This window comes from Ascaphus truei, chromosome 5 (genome assembly GCF_040206685.1).
Source record: "Ascaphus truei isolate aAscTru1 chromosome 5, aAscTru1.hap1, whole genome shotgun sequence".
Taxonomy (NCBI): Eukaryota; Metazoa; Chordata; class Amphibia; order Anura; family Ascaphidae; genus Ascaphus; species Ascaphus truei.
The window spans coordinates 304,638,173-304,660,163 of record NC_134487.1 but is presented as its reverse complement, the minus strand read 5'-3'; the positions used below and the strand labels follow the sequence as shown (position 1 = coordinate 304,660,163).

At 53.6% G+C, this 21,991-nt stretch overlaps 1 protein-coding gene across 1 annotated transcript in view; it reads left to right on the top strand.

The window, feature by feature from the left end:
* The first annotated feature begins 404 nt into the window (after nucleotides 1-404).
* The window catches only part of DERA (deoxyribose-phosphate aldolase), a 73,478-nt gene continuing 51,891 nt past the window's right edge, over nucleotides 405-21,991 (top strand). The window contains exons 1-4 of the mRNA XM_075603008.1: nucleotides 405-519; nucleotides 10,857-10,954; nucleotides 16,889-17,036; nucleotides 18,879-18,974. Of these exons, the coding sequence (XP_075459123.1) occupies nucleotides 489-519; nucleotides 10,857-10,954; nucleotides 16,889-17,036; nucleotides 18,879-18,974 (373 nt within the window). The 5' untranslated portion in view covers nucleotides 405-488. The remainder of the gene's footprint in view (nucleotides 520-10,856; nucleotides 10,955-16,888; nucleotides 17,037-18,878; nucleotides 18,975-21,991) is intronic.

Sequence of the window (21,991 nt, the reverse complement as noted above, 5' to 3'; positions counted from 1 at the left end):
CTCTCTCTCCCCCCCTCCCATCTCTCTCTCCCCCCCTCCCCATATCTCTATCCCCCCCTCCCCATATCTCTATCCCCCTACCTCCCCATATCTCTCTCCCCCTCCCCATATCTCTCTCTCCCCCCCCTCCCCATATCTCTCTCTCCCCCCCCTCCCCATATCTCTCTCTCCCCCCCCTCCCCATATCTCTCTCTCCCCCGCCCCCCTTCTTCTCTTTCTCTAGTCAAATGCAAATTTGCCCCCATTATAGAGAGAAGGAAGCAAGTTACAAATGACTGACACACACCCGGGCAGTGAGCACAGTGCTGCAGTATTGTTACTCTGTTACCACGTGACCAGGCTGCCGCTGCCGCTGCCTTATTGGCTGCTTCAGGTGGGTGGGGAGGAAGTGACAGGAGGGGCTGTAACCCAGGAAGTGCCGCTACCCAGGAAGTGCCGCTGACCCTGAGACTCCGCACTGGGACAGGCTCAGGATCTCTCGTCTCATCATGTCATCCAGGAACCCGGGCACAGAGCTGGGTAAGGGGGCACAGGGGGGCACAGGAACCCGGGCACAGAGCTGGGTAAGGGGGCACAGGGGGGCACAGGAACCCGGGCACAGAGCTGGGTAAGGGGGCACAGGAACCCGGGCACAGAGCTGAGTAAGGGGGGCACAGGAACCCGGGCACAGAGCTGGGTAAGGGGGCACAGGGGGGCACAGGAACCCGGGCACAGAGCTGGGTAAGGGGGCACAGGGGGGCACAGAGCTGGGTAAGGGGGCACAGGAACCCAGGCACAGAGCTGGGTAAGGGGGCACAGGGCGGCACAGTAACCTGGGCACAGAGCTGGGTAAGGGGGCACAGTAACCCGGGCACAGAGCTGGGTAAGGGGGGCACAGGAACCCGGGCACAGAGCTGGGTAAGGGGGGCACACTAATCCGGGCACAGAGCTGGGTAAGGGGGCACAGGGGGGCACAGGAACCCGGGCACAGAGCTGGGTAAGGGGGGCACAGGAACCCGGGCACAGAGCTGGGTAAGGGGGGCACACTAATCCGGGCACAGAGCTGGGTAAGGGGGCACAGGGGGGCACAGGAACCCGGGCACAGAGCTGGGTAAGGGGGCACAGGAACCCGGGCACAGAGCTGGGTAAGGGGGCACAGGAACCCGGGCACAGGGCTGGGTAAGGGGGCACAGTAACCCGGGCACAGAGCTGGGTAAGGGGGCACAGGAACCCGGGCACAGAGCTGGGTAAGGGGGCACAGGAACCCGGGCACAGAGCTGGGTAAGGGGGCACAGGGGGGCACAGGAACCCGGGCACAGAGCTGGGTAAGGGGGCACAGGAACCCGGGCACAGAGCTGGGTAAGGGGGCACAGGAACCCGGGCACAGAGCTGGGTAAGGGGGCACAGGAACCCGGGCACAGGGCTGGGTAAGGGGGCACAGTAACCCGGGCACAGAGCTGGGTAAGGGGGCACAGGAACCCGGGCACAGAGCTGGGTAAGGGGGCACAGGGGGGCACAGGAACCCGGGCACAGAGCTGGGTAAGGGGGCACAGGGGGGCACAGGAACCCGGGCACAGAGCTGGGTAAGGGGGCACAGGAACCCGGGCACAGAGCTGGGTAAGGGGGCACAGGGGGCACAGGAACCCGGCCACAGGGCTGGGTAAGGGGGCACAGTAACCCGGGCACAGAGCTGGGTAAGGGGGCACAGTAACCTGGGCACAGCTGGGTAAGGGGGCACAGTAACCCGGGCACAGGGCTGGGTAAGAGGTCACAGGGGGGCACAGGAACCTGGGCACAGAGCTGGGTAAGGGGGCACAGTAATCCATGCACAGAGCTGGGTAAGGGGGCACATGGGGGCACAGTAACCCGGGCACAGAGCTGGGTAAGCAGGTACATTGCATCGCCCCCATAACGCTGATCTCAGTGGTGTGATACAGACCAGTATCGGGTCCTGCAGCATCGGTAGTAAAGTGATAGTAGGACATTGAGTAATATGATACCTGGAGCAGCAGGGGCTGTGCAGTGAAGTCTTGCAGGTTACAGGACACATCACCTGAGCAGTAAATAATAATACATTGCTGCACACGTGGGAAACATTCTGCAGCCTTAACCCTTTGAATCCTTAACCCCGGATGTGTTTGTAATTGGGCGCATTATATATTTCCATTGGGACATTTTGTGGATAATCTAATGACCGTCTTTATCCGATGTTCTAAGGCTCTGGATCACAAATAAATTACAATGCATACAAATGGTTATACGTGTGCAAACATTTATAAACGCTCTACAATATAATAAATACATAATAATATACATTTACATAGCCTTAGCTGAAGCGTGTGTTTCCGTGTGGAACATTGCTCGCCACTGCATGGGCCGTGCGTGGAAGAAATCTGGTGTCTGAAGTTTGTGTCGCCATAAAACTGCGTCTGAAAACTAAACACGTGGAACACGCGCTCGTACAAAACAGGAAATCTGAATGAAGTCAAAGCGCTCCTCTCGTGACCCAGACAAATCGGATCATCGGTGCCTGTTTCTTAGACTTCGGCCCGTGTGTGATCAAAACATGCACGTTTCTTGCGTATTTTACAGACGTCGGAATAAAATTAGCATTAATAACGTGACCTGAGTGTTTTGGTTCCGCTGAACATTTATAAACCACTTCACAAGGTCCGCTAAATAAAGCACTTCGGCTGTTTCAGCTTTCACTGGCTCGTACTATTTACTTTAATGGCTGGATGACCTCAGGGATATCTCTCCCGGATAGAGGATGAAGATCAACATTCACATCATACAGAAGAGCCTGTGTCAGGGTTTTAATCAGCAGTTTGCGTGCAGCTCCCTCTGAGAATCCGTATCCGGCCTCATTGGAAAAGCTCCTTTTTTGTAAGGATTCTCTCGCTAACTAAAGTGATCATCAGATGCCTCGAATCATCACTTGGGCACAACTAGAGGCGTATAATAGTGTAGTCATGCACACACGTGCTGTATGTTCCAATCAGCAACACACATGTATTTACTTCCCAGCATTATCTTGGGGGGGCCCCAGGGTTACAAGCATTGGGGGAGGGTCACGGCGCTCCGATAACATGGACCAGAGCTTTCACCGTGCATCTGCATTACCTGCCAATCAAGGCAATGCCATTATTGGGGTTTCGTTGACAATAAATTAGTCTGGTTGATTTCACGTGCAGGAAGGTTACACACCTTGATCTCACGTGCAGGAAGGTTACACACCTTGATCTCACGTGCAGGAAGCTTACACACCGTGATCTCACGTTCAGGAAGGTTACACACCTTGATCTTCACGTGCAGGAAGGTTACACACCTTGATCTTCACGTGCAGGAAGGTTACACACCTTGATCTCACGTGCAGGAAGCTTACACACCGTGATCTCACGTTCAGGAAGGTTACACACCTTGATCTTCACGTGCAGGAAGGTTACACACCTTGATCTTCACGTGCAGGAAGGTTACACACCTTGATCTCACGTGCAGGAAGCTTACACACCTTGATCTTCACGTTCAGGAAGCTTACACACCTTGATCTCACGTGCAGGAAGCTTACACACCTTGATCTTCACATGCAGGAAGCTTACACACCTTGATCTTCACGTTCAGGAAGCTTACACACCTTGATCTCACGTGCAGGAAGTTTACACATCTTGATCTTCACGTTCAGGAAGCTTACACACCGTGATCTCACGTGCAGGAAGTTTACACATCTTGATCTTCACGTTCAGGAAGCTTACACACCTTGATCTTCACGTTCAGGAAGCTTACACACCTTGATCTTCACGTTCAGGAAGCTTACACACCTTGATCTTCACGTTCAGGAAGCTTACACACCGTGATCTCACGTGCAGGAAGCTTACACACCTTGATCTCACGTGCAGGAAGCTTACACACCTTGATCTCACGTGCTGGAAGCTTACACACCTTGATCTCATGTGCAGGAAGCTTACATAGCTTGATCTCACGTGCAGGAAGCTTACACACCTTGATCTCACGTGCAGGAAGCTTACACACCGTGATCTCACGTGCAGGAAGCTTACACGCCTTGATCTCACGTGCAGGAAGCTTACACACCTTGATCTCATGTGCAGGAAGCTTACACATCGTGATCTCACGTGCAGGAAGCTTACACACCGTGATCTCACGTGCAGGAAGCTTACACACCGTGATCTCACGTGCAGGAAGCTTACACACCGTGATCTCACGTGCAGGAAGCTTACACATCGTGATCTCACGTGCAGGAAGCTTACACACCTTGATCTTCACGTTCAGGAAGCTTACACACCTTGATCTTCACGTTCAGGAAGCTAACACACCGTGATCTCAAGATGCTGTGGTGGAGGAAACCTCGCTCTTAAACCCCTTGTTGGACAAAGCGTGCTGCCTAGGGATGGGTTGGAATAGCTAGAGAAGTGTATCAAAGAAGATACACCAAAGAAATCCCTTTCGTAGGCGCACCGCAGACCTTTATAGTATATACGGTCAGGGGTGAATGTGGTGGGTGAAGTTAACTTTATTTCATACTGATGTGTCAATCGTGTAGTTAAAACAGTATATAGTGTGGATCTATATACTCGAAATAAAAGATAGACACCTAAAGTCTATTTGATCTCTGCCATGCCTCTCCTTTATTGTCTATGTATTACTCTATAAGGAATAGATATGCCCTTTTGTTTTTTTATATTTTATTTTTTAATTTATCTTTCTATGCTTCTACATCCCGTGTGTTTTTTGAGGTTTTTGTATCCTTGGTATATATAGAAGGTATAATCCTTCTGTTATTTTTGGTTTGGGGTAATGTCACCTGATCCCTCGTTTGGGAGGGTTGTGTTCTTTATCATATATGACCAATGCTCCACTGTAGGAGTCTGTTCCCTGTATCCCTGTTTAGTATATGTTGCTGTATTTTAGCATACAGTAGGAGAACGTGCCCTGGTTGGCTGATGGTACAAAGTCGCATTGGTCATATATGATAAAGAACACAACCCTCCCAAACGAGGGATCAGGTGACATTACCCCAAACCAAAAATAACAGAAGGATTTATATCCATCCATCTATATATACCAAGGATACAAAAACCTCAAAAAACACACGGGATGTAGAAGCATAGAAAGATAAATTAAAAAATAAAATATAAAAAAACAAAAGGGCATATCTATTCCTTATAGAGTAATACATAGACAATAAAGGAGAGGCATGGCAGAGATCAAATAGACTTTAGGTGTCTATCTTTTATTTCGAGTATATAGATCCACACTATATACTGTTTTAACTACACGATTGACACATCAGTATGAAATAAAGTTAACTTCACCCACCACATTCACCCCTGACTGTATATACTATAAAGGTCTGCGGGACACCATGATCTCATGTGCAGGAAGCTTACACACCGTGATCTCATGTGCAGGAAGCTTACACACCTTGATCTTCACGTTCAGGAAGCTTACACACCGTGATCTCATGTGCAGGAAGCTTACACACCTACAATATTAGGAGGCACATGAGAAACCAGGAAAGAGAAACCCGTGCATCATAAAAAATCGATCAGTCTTTATTATAAATTCATAAATGGCATATTCACTTATTTTACAAAGCGCTGCCACCGTGCTGTTAGCCGCCTGGGAGGAGCTATACGTCGGCACTCCCGGCAAGTGTCAGGGTAATAGTGACTATTTGCACAATAGTGACGTACGCAGTGAACTCTTTAAAAAGAGAAGGGTTGTGATTTTGTCGTCTGGTTGTGTTAGCCGTTATTTATAGATTTTGACGCTTTGCTTTATGTATCTTTAAGATATCCTCCTAGATAACGGGGATTTTTAATACCGTAAAAGTACCAAACATTATAAAAAAGACAAATCTGTTGCTAAGCGGCATGTTTGTTGTGTAACTTGTAGCTGTGCTTGTTGTGTAACTTGTAGCTGTGTTTGTTGTGTAACTTGTAGCTGTGTTTGTTGTGTAACTTGTAGCTGTGCTTGTTGTGTAACTTGTAGCTGTGTTTGTTGTGTAACTTGTAGCTGTGTTTGATGCTCCGTTAGAGCGATGATCCCACTGATTACACAGGAGTTGTGTTATCTTTAAAAAGGCGTTCCCGTAGGTGGGACGCGGTGACCCCGGAGCGAAACCGCATTTATTTCGGCTTTGGTGACCCCTTCGTTTCCAAGATACTTACATAGGATGGGGCCGCTGGTTACTTCTGGCTCGTTTCGATGCCTGTGTCACGCAGGCCAAAGAGAAGCCGCGACCGGTGAGGGCTATTTAATACGGGAAATGAAAACGCGCGGGGGCGGGGGAAGGGGGGGGGGCTATCTAATACGGGAAATGAAAACGCGCGGGGCGGGGGGAGGTGGGGGGGGGGCGCTATCTAAAGCTGCAGTTCAGTCTTTTTTTTTGTTTTTTTAATTTATTTTTTTACTTCAATAGTTTTATGTGTGCAATCTCTAATTACCTAAAGAACTGTATAGCTGCCGGTCAATTCGTTCTCCATGTATTGATAGGTCGAAATTTGGTGACATAATTAGTGAAGGGATCTGTTTATATTCTGCTTGTCTGTCAGTGGAAGCTCATGAATATTCATGAGCACTACTGCACTGACATGTGCTAGAGGGAGGGCAGGGCTGACAAAGGGGTGTGCCAGGGCTTGTGACAGGACAAGAAGGGGCAGTGCCTTAGCAAATGGCTGTTAAAATAGAATACAAGAAAATTGGTCTTTAAAAGTTGTTTTTTTAAAAACAGAAAATGCTAAAAGTATTTTTTCTTACTACAGAACTGATTTATTAAAAAAAACCCCCACATGCAGGATATTGACTGAACTGCAGCTTTAATACGGGAAATGAAAACGCGCGGGGGCGGGGGGAGGGGGGGGCGCACCTTGTATTACCCTACATGTTTTTTTTTTTTAAATAAATCCGAGTGTAGTATTAGATAATACTTTGTTGTTGTTACTTTGCCTCATTATGTTGAATGGCTTTATTAAATATAGGGATTTTATATCACTAACATTTGATTTGTAATTTACAAAGTTGTGTGTGCATATATTCCTCCACAGCGTGGCGCTTAACTCCATTTAACTCAATCGTAATTAGGATCTGTGCACAATAATCTTTAGCGTGTAATAAAAGTTTGGGGTCATGATAGCAAACGCCACAATTTTGTATATACTATAATATAAGGGGCAGCCAACTCCAGTACTCAAGGGCCACCAACAGTTCAGGTTTTCAGGATATCACTGTTTCAGCACAGGTTGTGCAGTCGCTGACTGAGCCATTGATTGAGCCACCTGTGCTGAAGCAGGGATATCCTAAAAACCTGACATGTTGGTGGCCCTTGAGGACTGGAGTTGGCCACCCCTGAACTATATGGTCTTAACATGCGATCTATTGTTATAATCAATAGTTTCAAATGGTAATTTTGTAATCTACAAATAAGTATAACCCGCTAATTAGTTCTCTGGAAATGAGTCCTTCATCACAGACACATTCAGCTGAGCTGAACCGGTTTTATTCCTATAAATGTATATATAGACTGTCGGTGTGTCTACAAAACGATCCGACCCATTTATTCATGTCATTGTCATCCTAAATAGTTAAAAAGATTTGGCGCGGCTTGAAACGTCGCCCAGAACAAAGCAAGGACAGACATTGAAATGCATTTGGCGTTACTGATAAGTAGAAGATAATAAAACTGTGTGATGATGGCTCTGGGTGTAACCTTTAGAAGCTGCGCCCCTGGGGGCCTCGGCCCTTGGAAGATATGTTGGAAGAGATGAGACGCTTTAAAGAGACTCTTTTGAAGATTTATATTCTACTTCATCTTCATCAAGTCTTTTCCTGGATGCCAAGCACCAATGATTGAAGTCTTCCCAGGCTGCAGAGGAGGCAAAGCGTTGCGTGTCGTCCACTGCAACAGCAGCCTCCAACGTGAAGGCATCGCTGCAAAACGTGGGCTGCAGGAGAAGACATTGTCACGGATATCCACGGGCGGGTGGACATGTCTCCGGTATTTAACCAACGAGATTCCACGTGTGAGGTTCTCAATGGAAACTTCTGGTCTTCTGGTCTACATGATTGTTAAAAATGTCCAACATTAGGATGATAGAAATGGAGGGCAGGAACGGTTACTGGGTCCACCTACAGATGTCACCCAACCAGGCATGGATTATCCACTGGGCACAACGGGCACAGTGCCCCGGGCCAACGAAGCTCTCAAGGGCTCACAAAGAAGTTTTAGGCCCCAAAACAACCTCAGATTGCTCAAAAATGAGAAAAGAAAACTGCTAAATCAAATGTAATAATTTGCTTTCATTGAATTATTTTACAAAACCTTTTTAATATAATAATACATCTACAAATGTTGATGTGTACAGTATATAAACCCATGCAAGTAACGTTAATAAAATTGTGAGATATTATGGAACGTTGAATCATCAAGAATGAGTCATAGTCTCAAAGTATCATAGTCCTGTATTATATAGCTCTATGATTTATATTCTGGGACCTATACATTGTATACAATGCAAATATTTATCTATAGCTCTATCCTGGGGGCCTGCCATTATGAGAGGGTCCAGGGCGTTCAAAGCCTTTCATCCGGCCCTGCTCCCTTCTACCTTCTCCTGCTTTCCCCTGCAACCTCGCGTGTCGCCCCTGTGTGCTCGTGTAATATGGTGTTAATCCTGGTCATCGTTGCTTGACACACCATGTTAGCCCTGGTCATCGCTGCTGGACATACCATGTTAGTCCTGGTCATCGCTGCTGGACACACCATGTTAGTCCTGGTCATCGATGCTGGACACACCATGTTAGTCCTGGTTATCGCTGCTGGACACACCATGTGAGTCCTGGTCATCGCTGCTGGACACACCATGTTAGTCCTTGTCATCGCTGCTGGACACACCATGTTAGTCCTTGTCATCGCTGCTGGACACACAATGTTAGTCCTGATCATCGACGCTGGACACACCATGTTAGTCCTGGTCATCGACGCTGGACACACCATGTTAGTCCTGGTCATCGCTGCTGGACACACCATGTTAGTCCTGGTCATCGCTGCTGGACACACCATGTTAGTCCTGGTCATCGCTGCTGGACACACCATGTTAGTCCTGGTCATCGATGCTGGACACACCATGTTAGTCCTGGTCATCGATGCTGGACACACCATGTTAGTCCTGGTCATCGCTGCTGGACACACCATGTTAGTCCTGGTCATCGCTGCTGGACACACCATGTTAGTCCTTGTCATCGCTGCTGGACACACCATGTTAGTCCTTGTCATCGCTGCTGGACACACAATGTTAGTCCTGATCATCGACGCTGGACACACCATGTTAGTCCTGATCATCGACGCTGGACACACCATGTTAGTCCTGGTCATCGACGCTGGACACACCATGTTAGTCCTGGTCATCGCTGCTGGACACACCATGTTAGTCCTGGTCATCGCTGCTGGACACACCATGTTAGTCCTGGTCATCGCTGCTGGACACACCATGTTAGTCCTGGTCATCGATGCTGGACACACCATGTTAGTCCTGGTCATCGATGCTGGACACACCATGTTAGTCCTGGTCATCGCTGCTGGACACACCATGTTAGTCCTGGTCATCGCTGCTGGACACACCATGTTAGTCCTTGTCATCGCTGCTGGACACACCATGTTAGTCCTTGTCATCGCTGCTGGACACACAATGTTAGTCCTGATCATCGACGCTGGACACACCATGTTAGTCCTGGTCATCGACGCTGGACACACCATGTTAGTCCTGGTCATCGACGCTGGACACACCATTTAAGTCCTGGTCATCGCTGCTGGACACACCATGTTAGTCCTGGTCATCGCTGCTGGACACACCATGTTAGTCCTGGTCATTGCTGCTGGACACACCATGTTAGTCCTTGTCATTGCTGCTGGACACACCATGTTAGTCCTGGTCATCGATGCTGGACACACCATATTAGTCCTGGTCATCGATGCTGGACACACCATGTTAGTCCTTGTCATCGCTGCTGGACACACCATGTTAGTCCTGGTCATCGCTGCTGGACACACCATGTTAGTCCTGGTCATCGCTGCTGGACACACCATGTTAGTCCTGGTCATCGCTGCTGGACACACCATGTCAGTCCTGGTCATCGCTGCTGGACACACCATGTTAGTCCTTGTCATCGCTGCTGGACACACCATGTTAGTCCTGGTCATCGCTGCTGGACACACCATGTTAGTCCTGGTCATCGATGCTGGACACACCTGTTAGTCCTGGTCATCGCTGCTGGACACACCATGTTAGTCCTGGTCATCGCTGCTGGACACACCATGTTAGTCCTGGTCATCGCTGCTGGACACACCATGTTAGTCCTGGTCATCGCTGCTGGACACACCATGTTAGTCCTTGTCATCGCTGCTGGACACACCATGTTAGTCCTGGTCATCGCTGCTGGACACACCATGTTAGTCCTGGTCATCGATGCTGGACACACCATGTTAGTCCTGGTCATCGATGCTGGACACACCATGTTAGTCCTTGTCATCGCTGCTGGACACACCATGTTAGTCCTGGTCATCGCTGCTGGACACACCATGTTAGTCCTGGTCATCGCTGCTGGACACACCATGTTAGTCCTGGTCATCGCTGCTGGACACACCATGCTAGGTGAATGTGCCGCTGTGGTCACTCCGTTAAGGAGAGGTTTGAGATCCAATACAGATGTAACGGACATTACTGCTCCCACGGGCCACGTTACAGCGGGGGGACACAACACGCCACGTGAGCAGCCACCATTTAAAAGTATGTTAGCTGCTCGCAGAAAGGGCGACTCCGAGTCCTGCGGACGGCCATGTAAATATTCCTTTTCTTTCACAGACCTTGGCTGGATCTCGATAGTTAAAGTGAACTTACCTGCAGTTCTGCGACGGGCGGAACAGATCCAAACCCGGAGGACCGTCAAAAAGGAGTGGCAGGTAAGTGCTTTAGTAAAGCGATCGCATAGTACAGAGGGGCTCAACGCCCGTCCTCAAGCCCCTCCAACAGGACAGGTTTTCAGGATATCTCTGCTTCAGCACAGGTGGCTCAATCAGAGGCTCAGTCAAAGACTGCACATCCTGTGCTGGAGCAGGGACTGATTGAGCCACCTGTGCTGGAGCAGGGATATCCCGCCTCCCTTCTCACACAGCCCCGCCTCCCTTCTCACACAGCCCCGCCTCCCTTCTCACACAGCCCCGCCTCCCTTCTCACACAGCCCCGCCTCCCTTCTCACACAGCCCCGCCTCCCTTCTCACAGAGCCCCGCCTCCCTCCTCACAGAGCCCCGCCTCCCTCCTCACAGAGCCCCGCCTCCCTCCTCACAGAGCCCCGCCTCCCTCCTCACAGAGCCCCGCCTCCCTCCTCACAGAACCCCGCCTCCCTTCTCACAGAGTTCCCGCCTCCCTTCTCACAGAGCCCCGCCTCCCTTCTCACAGAGCCCCGCCTCCCTCCTCACAGAGCCCCGCCTCCCTCCTCACAGAGCCCCGCCTCCCTCCTCACAGAGCCCCGCCTCCCTTCTCACAGAGCCCCGCCTCCCTTCTCACAGAGCCCCGCCTCCCTTCTCACAGAGCCCCGCCTCCCTTCTCACAGAGCCCCGCCTCCCTTCTCCCTTCTCACACAGCCCCGCCTCCCTTCTCACACAGCCCCTCCTCCCTTCTCACACAGCCCCGCCTCCCTTCTCACACAGCCCCGCCTCCCTTCTCACAGAGCCCCGCCTCCCTTCTCACACAGCCCCGCCTCCCTTCTCACACAGCCCCGCCTCCCTTCTCACACAGCCCCGCCTCCCTTCTCACACAGCCCCGCCTCCCTTCTCACACAGCCCCGCCTCCCTTCTCACACAGCCCCGCCTCCCTTCTCACACAGCCCCGCCTCCCTTCTCACACAGCCCCGCCTCCCTTCTCACAGAGCCCCGCCTCCCTTCTCACAGAGCCCCGCCTCCCTTCTCACACAGCCCCGCCTCCCTTCTCACACAGCCCCGCCTCCCTTCTCACAGAGCCCCGCCTCCCTTCTCACACAGCCCCGCCTCCCTTCTCACACAGCCCCGCCTCCCTTCTCACAGAGCCCCGCCTCCCTTCTCACAGAGCCCCGCCTCCCTTCTCACACAGCCCCGCCTCCCTTCTCACACAGCCCCGCCTCCCTTCTCACACAGCCCCGCCTCCCTTCTCACAGAGCCCCGCCTCCCTTCTCACACAGCCCCGCCTCCCTTCTCACAGAGCCCCGCCTCCCTTCTCACACAGCCCCGCCTCCCTTCTCACACAGCCCCGCCTCCCTTCTCACAGAGCCCCGCCTCCCTTCTCACACAGCCCGCCTCCCTTCTCACAGAGCCCCGCCTCCCTTCTCACAGAGCCCCGCCTCCCTTCTCACACAGCCCGCCTCCCTTCTCACAGAGCCCCGCCTCCCTTCTCACAGAGCCCCGCCTCCCTTCTCACAGAGCCCCGCCTCCCTTCTCACACAGCCCCGCCTCCCTTCTCACACAGCCCCGCCTCCCTTCTCACACAGCCCCGCCTCCCTTCTCACACAGCCCCGCCTCCCTTCTCACACAGCCCCGCCTCCCTTCTCACACAGCCCCGCCTCCCTTCTCACACAGCCCCGCCTCCCTTCTCACACAGCCCCGCCTCCCTTCTCACACAGCCCCGCCTCCCTTCTCACACAGCCCCGCCTCCCTTCTCACACAGCCCCGCCTCCCTTCTCACACAGCCCCGCCTCCCTTCTCACACAGCCCCGCCTCCCTTCTCACACAGCCCCGCCTCCCTTCTCACACAGCCCCGCCTCCCTTCTCACACAGCCCCGCCTCCCTTCTCACACAGCCCCGCCTCCCTTCTCACACAGCCCCGCCTCCCTTCTCACACAGCCCGCCTCCCTTCTCACACAGCCCCGCCTCCCTTCTCACACAGCCCCGCCTCCCTTCTCACACAGCCCCGCCTCCCTTCTCACACAGCCCCGCCTCCCTTCTCACACAGCCCCGCCTCCCTTCTCACACAGCCCCGCCTCCCTTCTCACACAGCCCCGCCTCCCTTCTCACACAGCCCCGCCTCCCTTCTCACACAGCCCCGCCTCCCTTCTCACACAGCCCCGCCTCCCTTCTCACACAGCCCCGCCTCCCTTCTCACACAGCCCCGCCTCCCTTCTCACACAGCCCCGCCTCCCTTCTCACACAGCCCCGCCTCCCTTCTCACACAGCCCCGCCTCCCTTCTCACACAGCCCCGCCTCCCTTCTCACACAGCCCCGCCTCCCTTCTCACACAGCCCCGCCTCCCTTCTCACACAGCCCCGCCTCCCTTCTCACACAGCCCCGCCTCCCTTCTCACAGAGCCCCGCCTCCCTTCTCACAGAGCCCCGCCTCCCTTCTCACACAGCCCCGCCTCCCTTCTCACACAGCCCCGCCTCCCTTCTCACACAGCCCCGCCTCCCTTCTCACAGAGCCCCGCCTCCCTTCTCACAGAGCCCCGCCTCCCTTCTCACAGAGCCCCGCCTCCCTTCTCACAGAGCCCCGCCTCCCTTCTCACACAGCCCCGCCTCCCTTCTCACACAGCCCCGCCTCCCTTCTCACACAGCCCCGCCTCCCTTCTCACACAGCCCCGCCTCCCTTCTCACACAGCCCCGCCTCCCTTCTCACACAGCCCCGCCTCCCTTCTCACACAGCCCCGCCTCCCTTCTCACACAGCCCCGCCTCCCTTCTCACACAGCCCCGCCTCCCTTCTCACACAGCCCCGCCTCCCTTCTCACACAGCCCCGCCTCCCTTCTCACACAGCCCCGCCTCCCTTCTCACACAGCCCCGCCTCCCTTCTCACAGAGCCCCGCCTCCCTTCTCACAGAGCCCCGCCTCCCTTCTCACACAGCCCCGCCTCCCTTCTCACACAGCCCCGCCTCCCTTCTCACACAGCCCGCCTCCCTTCTCACACAGCCCCGCCTCCCTTCTCACACAGCCCCGCCTCCCTTCTCACAGAGCCCCGCCTCCCTTCTCACAGAGCCCCGCCTCCCTTCTCACAGAGCCCCGCCTCCCTTCTCACAGAGCCCCGCCTCCCTTCTCACACAGCCCCGCCTCCCTTCTCACACAGCCCCGCCTCCCTTCTCACACAGCCCCGCCTCCCTTCTCACACAGCCCCGCCTCCCTTCTCACACAGCCCCGCCTCCCTTCTCACACAGCCCCGCCTCCCTTCTCACACAGCCCCGCCTCCCTTCTCACACAGCCCCGCCTCCCTTCTCACACAGCCCCGCCTCCCTTCTCACACAGCCCCGCCTCCCTTCTCACACAGCCCCGCCTCCCTTCTCACACAGCCCCGCCTCCCTTCTCACACAGCCCCGCCTCCCTTCTCACACAGCCCCGCCTCCCTTCTCACACAGCCCCGCCTCCCTTCTCACACAGCCCCGCCTCCCTTCTCACACAGCCCCGCCTCCCTTCTCACACAGCCCGCCTCCCTTCTCACAGAGCCCCGCCTCCCTTCTCACAGAGCCCCGCCTCCCTTCTCACAGAGCCCCGCCTCCCTTCTCACAGAGCCCCGCCTCCCTTCTCACACAGCCCCGCCTCCCTTCTCACACAGCCCCGCCTCCCTTCTCACACAGCCCCGCCTCCCTTCTCACACAGCCCCGCCTCCCTTCTCACACAGCCCCGCCTCCCTTCTCACACAGCCCCGCCTCCCTTCTCACACAGCCCCGCCTCCCTTCTCACACAGCCCCGCCTCCCTTCTCACACAGCCCCGCCTCCCTTCTCACACAGCCCCGCCTCCCTTCTCACACAGCCCCGCCTCCCTTCTCACACAGCCCCGCCTCCCTTCTCACACAGCCCCGCCTCCCTTCTCACACAGCCCCGCCTCCCTTCTCACACAGCCCCGCCTCCCTTCTCACAATGCAAAATTTGAATAAACAGGTCTAATCTAGTAGTAATACAATGGGATGATGTTTTTGCAGGGAAAATGTAGAAGATAAATGGGCAGTCTTTAAAACATTGTTAGAAAAGCACACTTATCAGTGTATACCCTTGGGTAATAAGTATAAAAGAAATAAGTCAAAACCAATGTGGCTAAATAAACAGGTAGGGGAGGAAATGGACAAGAAGAGGAAGGCGTTTAGGTTCTTTAAGTCAGAAGGGACGGAGACATCGTATCAGAATTATAAGGAATGTAACAATTGTAAAAGGGCAATCAAATTAGCAAAAATGGATAATGAAAAAAGGATTGCAATAGAAAGTAAGGTCAACCCTAAAAAGTTCTTTAAGTACCTTAATAACAAAATAATTAGAAAAGAAAATATAGGACCCTTTCAGTGTGAGATGGGTAGGCAGATTATTGGAGATAAGGAAAAAGCTGAGGTATTAAACAAATTCTTTGCCTCTGTGTTTACCAGGGAAGAATCAAGTTCAATAGTAGTGCCGCAGGAGGAAGCCACAACCTCCATATTAATGACCAATTGGTTAACTGAGGAAGAAGTTCATAAGCGACTTGAAAGAATTAAAGTAAATAAGGCACCTGGCCCCGATGGCATACATCCAAGAGTTCTCAAGGAGTTAAGCTCAGTAACAGCCAAACCATTATATTTAATATTCAAGGACTCCATTTCCACAGGCTCAGTACCACAAGATTGGCGTAAAGCAGATGTGGTGCCTATATTTAAAAAGGGAGCTAGATCACACCCAGGGAATTACAGACCTGTAAGCCTGACTTCAATAGTGGGGAATCTTCTTGAAAGTTTAATACGGGATAATATTCAGGAATACCTAATAGAAAACAAAATTATTAGTAATAGTCAGCATGGATTTATGAAGGATAGATCATGCCAAACTAACCTTATTTGTTTCTTTGAGGAGGTAAGTAGGAATCTAGACCAGGGTAAGTAGGAATCTAGACCAGGGTAATGCAGTTGATGTGGTCTACTTAGATTTTGCAAAGGTTTTTGATACGGTTTCACACGAGGTTGGTGTACAAAATAAAGCAAATTGGACTCAGTAATAATATATGCACCTGGATTGAAAACTGGTTAAAGGACAGACAACAGAGTAATAAATGGAACCTTTTCAGGTTGGGGTAAGGTCGTGAGGGTAGTACCTCAGGGATCGGTACTGGGACCCCTGCTTTTTAATTTGTTTATTAATGACCGTGAGGGAGCAATGCGGGAATGAGAGGGGGAGCAATGGGGGAATGAGGGGGGAGAGGGAATGAGGGGGGGAGCAATGGGGGAATGAGGGGGGAGCAATGGGGGAATGAGGGGGGAAGCAATGGGGGAATGAGGGGGGAGCAATGGGGGAATGAGGGGGGGAGCATTGCGGGAATGAGGGGGGGAGCAATGCGGGAATGAGGGGGGGAGCAATGAGGGAATGAGGGGGGGAGCAATGAGGGAATGAGGGGGGGAGCAATGAGGGAATGAGGGGGGGGAGCAATGCGGGAATGAGGGGGGGAGCAATGAGGGAATGAGGGGGGGAGCAATGAGGGAATGAGGGGGGGAGCAATGAGGGAATGAGGGGGAGCAATGCGGGAATGAGGGGGGGAGCAATGAGGGAATGAGGGGGGGAGCATTGCGGGAATGAGGGGGGGAGCAATGCGGGAATGAGGGGGGGAGCAATGCGGGAATGAGGGGGGGAGCAATGCGGGAATGAGGGGGGGAGCAATGAGGTGGGGAGCAATGCGGGAATGAGGGGGGGGAGCAATGCGGGAATGAGGGGGGGAGCAATGCGGGAATGAGGGGGGGGAGCATTGCGGGAATGAGGGGGGGAGCAATGCGGGAATGAGGTGGGGAGCATTGCGGGAATGAGGGGGGGAGCAATGCGGGAATGAGGGGGGAGTTATGAGGGGGGGTTCACTTTTACGCGGATGGGTGAATATTAGTGACATTTTCCCACCTGATCTAATTTCACGTATTCCCCCCCCCCCCCCCCGCAGGCGGCCTGGTTACTGAGAGCGGTGACCTGCATCGATCTCACCACGCTCTCCGGGGATGACACGCCTTCAAATATTCACCGGCTCTGTTTTAAAGCCAAGCATCCAATCAGAGAGGATCTCCTGAGGACCATTAATATGGATGACATAGGTGCGAACGCCTTAAAGAAAGAGCAGTTTAATTATAGTTCATCAGCAGAAGAGAGACCTGCCCCGTGTACAGCAGAAGAGAGATCTGCCCCTTGTACAGCAGAAGAGAGACCTGCCCCGTGTGCAGCTTTATTCCCGCTCACATCTAGATACAGAAATGCTAACCCGTTCCTACGGGTAATACTCAGGGCCTTTAAATCCCAGGAAACACAGCATTATGTGCATAAGTCAGACTGTTTCTTGTAACCAGTAAAGATCATTTAAGGGCGGATAGAGCAGGTTTGTAATTAGGAAGATCCTCAGCGTTGAATCTGTCCGTGAGTATTTGCGCCTTTCCCTCCTGCTCCTTCAAAACGTATCCGTGAGTATTTGCGCCTTTCCCTCCTGCTCCTTCAAAACGTATAAGCAAGTGCGCAGAGTACTGTTACCCGGGCTCCGCGCAGACGGTACCTAGCAGCATTAATACTATTCTCTGTGCAAGTCTCTCATAGTATGTGTGTATGTATTGTATGTCTTTATTTATATCGCGCCATTAATGTACACAGCGCTTCACAGCAGTAATACACGTGGTAATCATACAAATAATACAAATAACAACATGGGAATAAGTGCTTCAGGCATAAAAAGTAACATTTAGGAAGAGGAGTCCCTGCTCCGAAGAGCTTACAATCTAATTGATTAGGGCATAGGGCCATGGTAATCAAGTCTTGGCATTATACATGTGAAATATGTTAAAAAAGGGATTTAATCAGAGAAGTATGAGTATTTTTAACTATTTGTTACCCAAATGCCCCAAATCCTTTCACAAATTGTGATCCTTGCTGTGACTTATCTGTAACAATCTCCAACGTTGCTCCACATTTCTTGTTGTTATTAGCAAACCATTCTAGCAGCGGCATGCTCTCTATCCATTCATGCTCCTGTCCAGGCTCTTCGTCCGTTTGTAAACCACGTAACCTAAAAGTTGTCTCCTTTCTCATATATCCCTGCTTCAGCACAGGTGGCTCAATCAGTCTCTGATTCAGTAAAGGTAGCTTAATCAGAGGCTTAGTCTTTGTCTCCTCAAAACGCTTCCGCGTCAACGCGCCTCTTCGCCTGCAGGCGCGTGGGCACATGGCTAACTGCTATAACCAATTACTGACGTGTGCTTGGCGCGCGGGCACATGGCTAACTGCTATACCCAATTACTGACGTGTGCTTGGCGCGCGGGCACACGGCTAACTGCTATAACCAATTACTGACGTGTGCTTGGCGCGCGGGCACATGGCTAACTGCTATAACCAATTACTGACGTGTGCTTGGCGCGCGCAGAAACTCTTCCACTGTAAGTTCGGCCTAAGAGGGGATATGATAACTATATACAAATATATTCGGGGACAATACAAGGAGCTTTCAAAAGAATTATTCATCCCACGGGCAGCACAAAGGACTCGGGGCCATCCCTTAAGGTTGGAGGAAAGGAAATTTCACCAGCAACAAAGGAAAGGGTTCTTTATAGTAAGGGCAGTTACAGTGCGGGATTCATCACCCATGGAGACTGTGATGGCAGATACAATAGATTTGTTCCAACAAAGGTTGGACATCTTTTTAGATGGGAAAGGTATACAGGGATATATCAAATAAGAAAACATGGGAAGGATGCTGATCCAGGGAGTAATCTGATTGCCAATATTTGGAGTCAGGAAGGAATGTATTTTCCCCTATGAGATATCATTGGATGATATGACACTGGGGTTTTGTGTTTGCCTTCCTCTGGATCTCGAACCTGATGGACAAGTCTTTTTTTTTTTTCCAACCTCATCTCCTATGTAACTATGTATATCTTGTCATTCTTTTCCTGTAGGCATTACCACTGGGGCTGTTTGTGTGTACCCAGCGCGTGTGCGGGATGCTGTAAAAGCGCTTAAAGCTGCAGGCTGCAACATACCAGTGGCATCAGGTATATCTCCTTCTTTGTGTCACTACTGGGTAGAAATGCAGAGAGGAAGGACAGGCTGAGCCAGTGCGGGGTAGGACCCAGTCGCTGTGCTGCTTAGGACCCCGTCGCTGCGCTGCTTAGGACCCCGTCGCTGCGCTGCTTAGGATCCCGTCGCTGCGCTGCTTAGGACCCCGTCGCTGTGCTGCTTAGGATCCCGTCGCTGTGCTGCTTAGGATCCCGTCGCTGTGCTGCTTAGGACCCCGTCGCTGTGCTGCTTAGGATCCCGTCGCTGCGCTGCTTAGGACCCCGTCGCTGCGCTGCTTAGGACCCCGTCGCTGCGCTGCTTAGGATCCCGTCGCTGTGCTGCTTAGGATCCCGTCGCTGTACTGCTTAGGATCCCGTCGCTGTGCTGCTTAGGACCCCGTCGCTGTGCTGCTTAGGATCCCGTCGCTGTGCTGCTTAGGATCCCATCGCTGTGCTGCTTAGGATCCCGTCGCTGCGCTGCTTAGGATCCCGTCGCTGCGCTGCTTAGGATCCCGTCGCTGTGCTGCTTAGGATCCCGTCGCTGCGCTGCTTAGGATCCCGTCGCTGCGCTGCTTAGGATCCCGTCGCTGCGCTGCTTAGGACCCCGTCGCTGTGCTGCTTAGGACCCCGTCGCTGCGCTGCTTAGGATCCCGTCACTGCGCTGCTTAGGACCCCGTCGCTGTGCTGCTTAGGATCCCGTCGCTGTGCTGCTTAGGATCCCGTCGCTGTGCTGCTTAGGATCCCGTCGCTGCGCTGCTTAGGATCCCGTCGCTGCGCTGCTTAGGACCCCGTCGCTGTGCTGCTTAGGACCCCGTCGCTGTGCTGCTTAGGATCCCGTTGCTGCGCTGCTTAGGATCCCGTCGCTGTGCTGCTTAGGACCCTGTCGCTGCGCTGCTTAGGATCCCGTTGCTGCGCTGCTTAGGATCCCGTCGCTGTGCTGCTTAGGATCCCGTCGCTGTGCTGCTTAGGATCCCGTTGCTGCGCTGCTTAGGATCCCGTCGCTGTGCTGCTTAGGATCCCGTCGCTGTGCTGCTTAGGACCCTGTCGCTGTGTTGCTTAGGACCCCGTCGCTGTGCTGCTTAGGACCCTGTCGCTGTGTTGCTTAGGATCCCGTCGCTGCGCTGCTTAGGATCCCGTCGCTGTGCTGCTTAGGACCCCGTCGCTGTGCTGCTTAGGACCCTGTCGCTGTGCTGCTTAGGACCCTGTCGCTGTGTTGCTTAGGATCCAGTCGCTGCGCTGCTTAGGATCCCGTCGCTGCGCTGCTTAGGACCCCGTCGCTGCGCTGCTTAGGACCCCGTCGCTGCGCTGCTTAGGATCCAGTCGCTGCGCTGCTTAGGATCCCGTCGCTGTGCTGCTTAGGACCCCGTCGCTGTGCTGCTTAGGACCCCGTCGCTGTGCTGCTTAGGATCCCGTCGCTGCGCTGCTTAGGATCCCGTCGCTGCGCTGCTTAGGATCCCGTCGCTGTGCTGCTTAGGACCCCGTCGCTGCGCTGCTTAGGATCCCGTCGCTGCGCTGCTTAGGATCCCGTCGCTGCGCTGCTTAGGATCCCGTCGCTGCGCTGCTTAGGACCCCGTCGCTGCGTTGCTTAGGATCCCGTCGCTGTGTTGCTTAGGACCCCGTCGCTGCGCTGCTTAGGACCCCGTCGCTGTGCTGCTTAGGACCCAGTCGCTGTGCTGCTTAGGATCCAGTCGCTGCGCTGCTTAGGATCCCGTCGCTGTGCTGCTTAGGACCCCGTCGCTGCGCTGCTTAGGATCCCGTCTCTGTGCTGCTTAGGACCCCGTCGCTGTGCTGCTTAGGATCCCGTCGCTGCGCTGCTTAGGATCCCGTCGCTGCGCTGCTTAGGATCCCGTCGCTGTGCTGCTTAGGACCCCGTCGCTGCGCTGCTTAGGATCCCGTCGCTGCGCTGCTTAGGATCCCGTCGCTGCGCTGCTTAGGATCCCGTCGCTGCGCTGCTTAGGACCCCGTCGCTGTGCTGCTTAGGATCCAGTCGCTGCGCTGCTTAGGATCCCGTCGCTGCGCTGCTTAGGACCCCGTCGCTGTGCTGCTTAGGACCCTGTCGCTGCGCTGCTTAGGATCCCGTCGCTGCGCTGCTTAGGATCCCGTCGCTGTGCTGCTTAGGACCCCGTCGCTGTGCTGCTTAGGACCCCGTCGCTGCGCTGCTTAGGACCCCGTCGCTGTGCTGCTTAGGATCCCGTCGCTGTGCTGCTTAGGATCCCGTCGCTGTGCTGCTTAGGATCCCGTCGCGGTGCTGCTTAGGACCCCGTCTCTGCGCTGCTTAGGATCCCGTCGCTGCGCTGCTTAGGACCCCGTCTCTGTGCTGCTTAGGATCCCGTCGCTGTGTTGCTTAGGACCCCGTCGCTGCGCTGCTTAGGATCCCGTCGCTGTGCTGCTTAGGACCCCGTCGCTGCGCTGCTTAGGATCCCGTCGCTGCGCTGCTTAGGATCCCGTCGCTGTGCTGCTTAGGACCCCGTCGCTGTGCTGCTTAGGATCCCGTCGCTGTGCTGCTTAGGATCCCGTCGCTGTGCTGCTTAGGACCCCGTCGCTGTGCTGCTTAGGATCCCGTCGCTGCGCTGCTTAGGACCCCGTCTCTGTGCTGCTTAGGATCCCGTCGCTGTGCTGCTTAGGATCCCGTCGCTGTGCTGCTTAGGACCCCGTCGCTGTGCTGCGTAGGACCCCGTCGCTGTGCTGCTTAGGACCCCGTCTCTGTGCTGCTTAGGATCCCGTCGCTGCGCTGCTTAGGACCCCGTCGCTGTGCTGCTTAGGACCCCGTCTCTGTGCTGCTTAGGACCCCGTCTCTGTGCTGCTTAGGATCCCGTCGCTGTGCTGCTTAGGACCCCGTCGCTGCGCTGCTTAGGATCCTGTCGCTGCGCTGCTTAGGATCCCGTCTCTGTGCTGCTTAGGACCCCGTCGCTGCGCTGCTTAGGACCCCGTCTCTGTGCTGCTTAGGATCCCGTCGCTGCGCTGCTTAGGATCCCGTCTCTGTGCTGCTTAGGACCCCGTCGCTGCGCTGCTTA